Source organism: Scomber scombrus, chromosome 1 (genome assembly GCF_963691925.1).
Source record: "Scomber scombrus chromosome 1, fScoSco1.1, whole genome shotgun sequence".
Classification (NCBI taxonomy): Eukaryota; Metazoa; Chordata; class Actinopteri; order Scombriformes; family Scombridae; genus Scomber; species Scomber scombrus.
The window spans coordinates 410,531-419,111 of NC_084970.1; the positions used below are offsets into that span (position 1 = coordinate 410,531).

The window sequence follows — 8,581 nt, forward strand, 5'->3', positions numbered from 1 at the left end:
TCACTGAACTTAAATTAAAATATCTGTAAACATCTTTGCAATAAGAAATATAATCTTTCAAGTCAAAAAAGAATAAAATACTTCAATCTGTATTAATGTCATTTAAAACTTTCAACTTGTGGAAATTTATTCTATACATATATATGTAGGATATGTTGTTGCTCTCCCTTAACGTGGTTTCTGAACTCGAGCTGCAGTATCTTTGTAAGTCAATAGTCCTGTCATGCTGGAAGCCCTCCATGTTTCCCAGCCACCCCCACACCCCCCCCCCCCCCACCCCCACTACATTCGATCGGCAAAACTGGAAGGCTTAGCCAGCTAACAGTCTGACCCACGTACCTCCATCATGACCCCTCTGTGTCTCTTCACTTCATAAATATAGGGTACAATTTACTAGAACTATTGATTACTACGCTGTAATATTTAAAACATGCACTTAGATGTTGAAAATATTTCCCCAAGCTACAGTATATTATTAACAACTATGACGGAGCCCGACAAGGGTGTCTGTCCCTTCTTCTGGATACTGCAGCCTCTTACATACATATGTATATCTATGTACACTTTCTAAACTGATGATGATTGGGCGATCCCATTAAAGCAGTATGAAGAGTCTATTGTTGCTATTGTAGCTGGTCTCTGATGAGACAGTCAGAGTTACGCTTCTTATGAAAATATACGTATAGCCTGAGTGACGCCGGTGTGGCAGACAGGGCATTTGGGCTCACTTCTCTCACAGATACGATTGGCACATTCCATACAGAAGAGGTTGTGCCCACAGGGGACCAGGGCCGCGATGACCTCGCTCTCGAAGCACACCGAACAGTCGCGACTTCCTTTTCGGCTGGTGCCGGAGGAGGTGGAGGAGGAGGAAGAGGAGGAGGAGGACGAGGCCGAGGAATCGCACGGTACCCCGGAAAGGTGAGGGCCTGGCAGGGAGGCGATGGTGTTGGAGTAACCGGGGTAACTGAGCGGGCCTCCGCCCGGGTCGCTGCGCACCCTCCGGGCTAACGGGTGCTCTGCTGGGCTTCCGCTGTGGCTTTGGAGGGGAGGTGACAGTCTGGGCTGAGGTGTGCAACCATTAACTCTTCTCTGACTCACCACTATCCCGTTGGCATTAGTGGAGTTGTTGGGGAACATGGCTGATGTGGAGGTGGGGGAGCTGCCTCCGGTGGAGGAGGGGGTCATGTGACTTTCGTACTGGGACCACAGGAGGCCCGGCGGGGCCGGCGTGGGGTCAAACCCTGGCGAGGAGTCAAAATTCAGATCAGTGCAGTCAGGAGAGATCACCTCACTTCCGTAAACAAACCCGTTGCCGTTGGTGTTGACGTTGATGTTGTTGTTATTGTTGTTGCCGTTGTTGTTGGTGGTGTAGCTGAGCGCCGGGCTGGGGGGGCTGTAGTCGGCCATGCGTGAACCGTTGTTGCCAAAGTAGGAGTCTGTGGAGGCGCTGCCCAGGGAGGAGGACGAGTCGTTGCGGTAGTTGGAGAAGGGTTTGCGGACCGAGGTGGGGGTCATCCCGGCGCTGGGCTTAGACCACAGGGTGGGGTGCCCATGCAGATCAAAACCCACATCCGTCCCGTTTGCGTGGAAGTCATTTTCATCCTGGACCTCGATAAGTCCTCCCGTCCTCATGGCGATGTGGGCTTCGATCTCTTCGCGGGCCCGGTCCACGTTCTCCGGCATCCCCGTCACTTCGAACACCGGCTCCTTGTCTCGGCTGGGCGTGACGATGTAGGTGTGGGTCTGCTGCTGGATGCGCTTGATAGTGGCGCCCTTGGGACCTACGACCAAACCCACCACACGATAAGGCACCCGCACCTGGATGGTGGTCTGTCCTGGCAGGTTAGGGGGTCCGGGGACCGGGGTGCCGCTCCCATTCACGCTGGTGTTTTTGTTCCTGGAGGCTCGGATCATGGAGAAGTGCTCTGCGGCAGAGATGATCTCCCTCCTGGCCATGGCCACGTCCTCCCGCCTGCCCGTCACCACAAACACAGGCTCCTCACCTCGAACCGGAGTCTTGATGTAGGTGTTGGTCTTTGCTCGCAGCGCTTTGATCTTGCAACCTGAGGCACGGGAGCAAAAAAAAAAAGGCGAGAGTGAGGAAAGGTTCCAAAATAATAACAGATCAAAATATGTCATGTGTTAAACCATTACTTAGGGACTATTCAAAACAGCTGCTGGATGTTTATTATTGTCTCTCAAAAGGCCAATGGCCTCAGAAATCGGGTGAAACCACCCTTTTGGAGAAGAACAAATTCAAACCACATGCTGCACCACCATGAGCATACAGCACGACAAAAATAACTCACAAAAGAAAACTCACTTCTGGATCCACGGGGATCCCTGTTCATTTACCAAAAATCCAAAACAGCTGCTGTTACACTCTTGATTTATATTTTTATACTAATAGCATTATGGAAAGAGAGGAAAAAGCTACTTAATCACTTCATTGCCTGGCATCGGTGCATTAAGTTGCATTCCAACAGCCTCCGGCACATGCACAGACACACACACAGACACACACACACATATCCTTATGATCAAAATGGACCGGCTGAGGAAACAGCCTTGGAAGAATGACATAATTAGCAGAGCAAAGCCAGCTGAGTGGGACGGGGTGATGTAAGCAGGCATGTAGAGGAGGGTGAACCCACCTATAGTCTCGTCTAATTCACATCTTAAATCAATTGAGAATGACTTTGAATCAAACTGATGGAGGTTAAATGAGGACTGGGTCTCTGTTACGACGCTCTCCCTTAAAATAATCCCAGAGGTCACCGTTAATCCACTTTTTTTTTTCATTCCGAATTTATAACCTGATGTAACCTGACAAAAAAGAGGGATGGGTGCAGGAAAAAAGAGATATGTCTGTTGTAAATAGATAGATCTCCTTAACAAACGCCACACTGTGATGGCTTTTTAGTGGAAGGGTGGGAGTTAGTGAGTGGATCCTTACAGTCCCTTTGTTTTTCTGGGAACAACAACAACAGCAGCAGCAGCAGCAGCAATATTGCAGGGAGGGGAAAAGAATCCGCATATGTAACCAAGCACTAGTACCGCCCTGCAGCCCTACAGCTGGGAGACTGTGTTAGGTCTGCTCAGCTATTGCCGTCTGCTGCCTGTGGCAAGGTAAGATCGTGACTGTTGTCCTAATTTGATCCTGAGCTGTTTCATCATCATAAAGCATCACATAAAGCCGGGGATCGATCAGCAAAGAAAAGACACATATCTGGGTTAACGCTGTTGCAGAAGCAGTGCTGATCATTTGATGACCTACATGTCCTAATTTACCAGATAATGATTATAATGACCTGTCAGCTCGGCAGTCATTGCTGCACTTCACCCAGAGGTTCAGGAAGTGTCTTCCAGTATTATTTAGACGCTGGCAGGGGCGGTTCTAGGGAGGGGCCAACATGGGCCAGTGCCCCCATAACTCTGAGTCCGGACCCCCCTGAATGAAGAGTCTGCATTAATGATAAAATGACAGATTTATTGCTATGATTTTGTACTGAGGTTGTATGTGCCCCTCCAACAAAAAAAAGCTGGCCCCAACCTGGCCCCTGCATTAAAACTGGTTTAGAACCGCCACTGGACTCAGGGAGGACGCCTTGCCCCGGTACGTGTCGTTATATTGCTTCAAAACTAAACTCCATTCATAGAAATGAAAATTATTATTTTGACTTGCCTGTAAGCGTGTACACAACCGACAATATAATTTAGTTTAATTTATTTCACTTAAATACCAACTTCTTGAATTGATTCATGTGTTAGAATGCCGCCCACCACTGTGCATTTATAGACCAGCGTTGAGTGACTAAACTGGCGAGACACTTACAAAAGTTCAAGTTTGTATTGAAGTGATTACATCCTGATGGATTATGCAGATGCCGAATTCACAAGTGATGCCAACATGTTTAGATAAGATGTTAAAAAGCAGCTTAAGTCCGCTGGCAGAGGAACGAGACTGCGTTGAGATAATACACACTGTTTTTGAGCGTGTATCTGCTGTGTGTTCAGGACAATAGCTCGGGACGTGCTCGTACCTGAGGAGCTGCTGCTGCATAACATAACATGACACACACTGTGTTGAAACACTGAAACATTAAAACACACACCTTGTCTGCCCACGATCTCAGCCACATGCTCGGAGCTGGGAACCGGGACGCACTCGGTCATGTTGACGCTCTTTTTCCGGGGCTCCTGGTTGTCGTACAGCGGGTTCTCGTCGTTGTCCAAGCCGAGCAGAGAGAGCTGATCCAGGGCGATCTGCAGGGCTCTCTGGTCGTCCAGTGCATCTCCCTGGACGCTGCTGTCGGCGAAGAGCGAGCTGGGCATCTTTGCGACTTTGCAGCGTTACGGGATCAGATAACAGGCACAACAACAAAAAAAAGGAAGGAGGGTAAACAAGGAGTGATCTGGGGAGAAAGAAAGGAGAGGGAGAGGAGGAGGAGGGGAGAGGCACCGGACCCGGTTTTTCAAAGACAACTGGTCAGTGCAAAATAAATCAGTGCGGCTGAGGAGGGAAAGAAAAACAGTGCGAGGAGCTACAAAAAAACATCCACCCCCTTTTGTTTTTCCCAGTTCAAAACTGGATGTCCCGGTCCGAGCCGAGCCGGGCTGTGCTGCTGCTGCACGGAAAGACGGAGAAGAAAAAAAGCGTGTTTATTCCAGAGCCGGTGGTGAAGATAGTAATAATATTCCTTCCTTACAAAGTGCCCCTCCCCGGCTGCCTTCCCTCAGGTCCTCTGTTGCTTCTGTCTGAGTCTTTGCAGAGCCAGACAGAGAGATGTGCGGGTGACGTCACCTCCAGGGCAGGGACGATGCGGTGCTGGGGGATCATTTGCATATACGCCAGATGATTGGCTGCATAGGTAATGAGAAGGCGGGTACGCGTATACAGGCACGCCCTCTTCTTTGTTCTCAGTCTCTCTTTGTCTGTTTGCTTTTTTACCCCTTTCAGTTTTATTCAGACATTCTTTATTGGCATGAAATGTAGTTTATAACTCATATATACAGTTAGAGACATTAATACTTATATGAACTCAATAAATCAATGAACACATTTATGGGTCATAGATGATCTGTAAATCATTTTTGTTCCATCCAGGGATCCATCCCTCCTGTCTGACACTGTTGGGGGGGGGGGGGGGGGGGTCCGCTCTGGAATAGAGAATTTTGAAGAATATATAGGCTTATATTATATATAATGTAAGAGTTGTACTTTATGTGTCTTTACAACATATGACATCATCTTAGACAAACCGGGTGGGGGGGGGGGGGGAGGGGGGGGGGGGGGGGTTGAGTGTGCTAAAGAAGAAGCAGCTGTATATCAGATACATTTGACTTGTTGGCAAAGTGTACAGATTGAGGCCAAACACATTTACATTTATCTGATTTTGTGTTTGGAGGCCCTAGAGACCCTCAGCCTTCCTAAACAGAACAAAATAAACACATTCTACATTGTTATATCAGCTTTATACTTTTCTTAATTTTATGGGAATTGCTTATAAACATGATTTTGAAGTGCTGAATGTTTCAGAATTTTAAAGAAAATGATTCATTACTTCTGTTTGTGGTCTCAGCCTTTAATAAAAAAAAATCTTTATGTGTATGTGTAATTGAGTATCTATATGTATTTGTGATTGATGTTTATACGTCTCTGCCAGCCCCAAATTAAAAAAAAAAAAGTCTATTTGGAGTTTAGCCTAACAGGGAGTTTTGCATCTTTGGGGTCTAATGTGAAGGGGGGAAATAGTTGATTTTGGAGTTATTAATTTTACATCCATAATACATCCATAATGGCCTGTGGCACCCTAAACAATGAGGAGGTAAAACCTTGTCAACAAAATCCAGAGTTAAAAGAGCAGAGCGCCAAAATAGGATTAAAGTGTGAAGTCAGGTTATAATTAGATATAATAACTTTATAACTAGATGTAAGAAACTAGATTGATTAGCTGTAACAATGATAAATAACATAGGAAAGACATACTGAATAAATCTGCTTGAAGGAAAGTTGATATATTTTAGAGATACAGGGTTTCACATAGTGACAATATAGTACTTTTCTACTAACTCAAATATCCTATGTTTTAGCAATAGTCAATGGGTACTGTCATGTTATCATTAAAGTCTCCTGATAATATCCCATCCACACAGTGTTTTATCAGTGTAGATTATACAGTGACAATAGTTTTAATTTGATTTTGGGATTCCTATCTGACAGTGAAAAGCCTTCCAGTCTTTATATCAAAAGTTTGAAAAGAAGCATTTAATACACCTCAGATGCAACAGTGCAGTCTTGATGAACAATAGCTACAGGCAGTTTGCATATCATTTCTGCCTTTATTTTCTCAGCATAGTGTGGCTTTATGAAGCCTAAACATGAAGAACATTGCAGGGTGATGGGTTGGTGGCCTTTGTGGATGGCCATAGACCGGGGAGGGCAGGAGGACGGTGGAGGTGGAGGGGGGGGAGAGGGGTTGTCAGGGGGGCGTTGGGCCAACACAAAAGGGATTTCAAGCCGATTGAAAACCGTTGAGACCAGAAGCACTTTGCTTTGTCACCTCACTCCTGGAGCACAATGCCAATGCAAATGAGGAACTGCTCAGGAACCGGAGGAGGTGATGGGATGGGACCCTCTTGTTAATATTTGACACCTCAGCTCGCCCCTGCCACCCTCTCCCCATTCCAAGCTATCCTGAACCTATTCAATCTGATACAGGCAAAATGGTTCCCATACTTTCTCAAATCCCGGACTACAAGTCAACACACACTAGACTCACATTTGATAAGATAGGGACTCATGGCTCCTCATCAGAGGGGATTTTTGTTTCTAAATATAAAGTGGTTCACAATTTCTTCACTGTCTACTCTATTTTGGTTATTTCCAAAGTCCAGGCACCACAATCAGCATCAAGTATTGCATCATGTCTAGAGTCTAGAGACTTTTAATTAGGTATCAAAAGTCAAATGTTTGGTAAGATTCATTTTTTTATTTGGTCAAATATTTTTTGGGGATTTTAATTGGGAAACATTTTAACCTATTTTATTTTATTTAACCCTGATACACTGAGAAGTTTATATTCCCCAAAGTATATCAACACACGGGTAAAACCACCCAATTCGGAGAAGAAATACAGAGGAAATGACATCAGCGTGCTCCATGATCAGAATAATGTAAAATCTGCATAGAAAGACAACATTAATCATAAATATTAATGATTCAAAGGAGAATAACATGGTGATACATATACAATAACAGTTGTCATCTCCACATGTAAATAGGAGGCGATGTTAAACAGAAAATGAAACTCTTTGCCAGAGAATCTTTTCTACATATTCTTAATGATTCAAGATTTAAAAAGTGATGCCTTTCTAATTAAGACAGAATGCACCATAAAGTAGAAGTCATCTAATGTGTGACAGTGTAAACATGTCCATTTAGTACCTATTTCCAGGTTTTCTGGAGAACCTGATTAGGACCACTGTCAGTTCATTTGTGAGCATTTTGGTCTAATCTATACAGTGTGGGTTGAGTAACAGTATCACAATATTATATTGCAGGTTGCTGTGATAGTCAAATATATGGAATTACCCAATATTGTCCAGACACAGAAGTATCATCATTAAAAATAGTTAATTATAATATGATCATTTCCAATGGCCCTATAAGTAATGATTTATTATGTTTACTATTATGACATGTTTCTATTATTATCTTGTTATTTTTACTAAATCTCTCAATAATATCATGCTCTCATCTCCAAATCTAATATCCATCAAGTAGAGAATCAGACTATCTCTCAGTTAATAGCTATAACATCTAGCTAAGCTAAGCCGCTGCCTGTGTATTTCAGTAAAAGACCCATATAGCTGCTGGCTGCACTTGACCCTGATATGTAGATGATATCCCCAAAAACATAACGATCCTGTTCTAGAAACATTCAATGAGAAAGCCTGGCACCCGTCCTCAGAGCTCTCTGAACGTCTGAGTCTGTTTCGTGTAGAGAAAATAAACGAAAGGCAGCGCTCCTTGCAGCTCAGTTTATCTACATTTCCATCTCTCTTTCGTTTGTTTGTGTTCACAGTTCTGCTCTGAAATTCTCCCTAAGCTTTGAGGGTGCGATAAAATAAATTGCTACCGAATTGAATTAAGAGCCTGGTGTTGTAGTGGTGCTGTCCAAGCCCAGAGTGTGGCCCATTGCTCTTTCTTAAACCCAGATGGATGCTGATTGCGGCATCATGGCTGATATTTGTTGTTTGGTGTTACGCGTTAGCCAGCTGCTTAGAGGCGATTACCCGTATGCCTTTTAATGAGAGGAAGAAAAGCTTAGCCTCCTATAACCCAGAGAGCGACGGAGACAGACAGGGCTTAGCGATCGCTCTGCCAGTCACTGCTGTAGCTGCAGGGCTGCAGACACAGACACTGGGTCACAGTAAACAGCAGGTCACAGGATAGAGAGCAGCCTGTCTGCACGCTGCATCGTCACTCTAACACCCTGAGCTCACATACGCACACATTATATCCCATAGGCTGTCTGCTGCATCTGTAGATTATGCAAAAGCAGCGTTGTGTTGT

At 44.8% G+C, this 8,581-nt stretch overlaps 1 protein-coding gene across 1 annotated transcript; it reads right to left on the reverse strand.

Annotated features, from left to right (window-relative positions):
• Positions 1 to 301: 301 nt before the first annotated feature.
• On the reverse strand, positions 302 to 4,734 carry mex3b (mex-3 RNA binding family member B). The gene is made up of 2 exons (XM_062415678.1): positions 4,119 to 4,734; positions 302 to 2,066 (listed from the first exon to the last, which is right to left on the reverse strand). Exons 1-2 carry the CDS (start codon positions 4,336 to 4,338, stop codon positions 667 to 669), a joined length of 1,620 nt encoding a protein of 539 aa, XP_062271662.1. The 5' UTR covers positions 4,339 to 4,734; the 3' UTR covers positions 302 to 666.
• Positions 4,735 to 8,581: the final 3,847 nt, after the last annotated feature.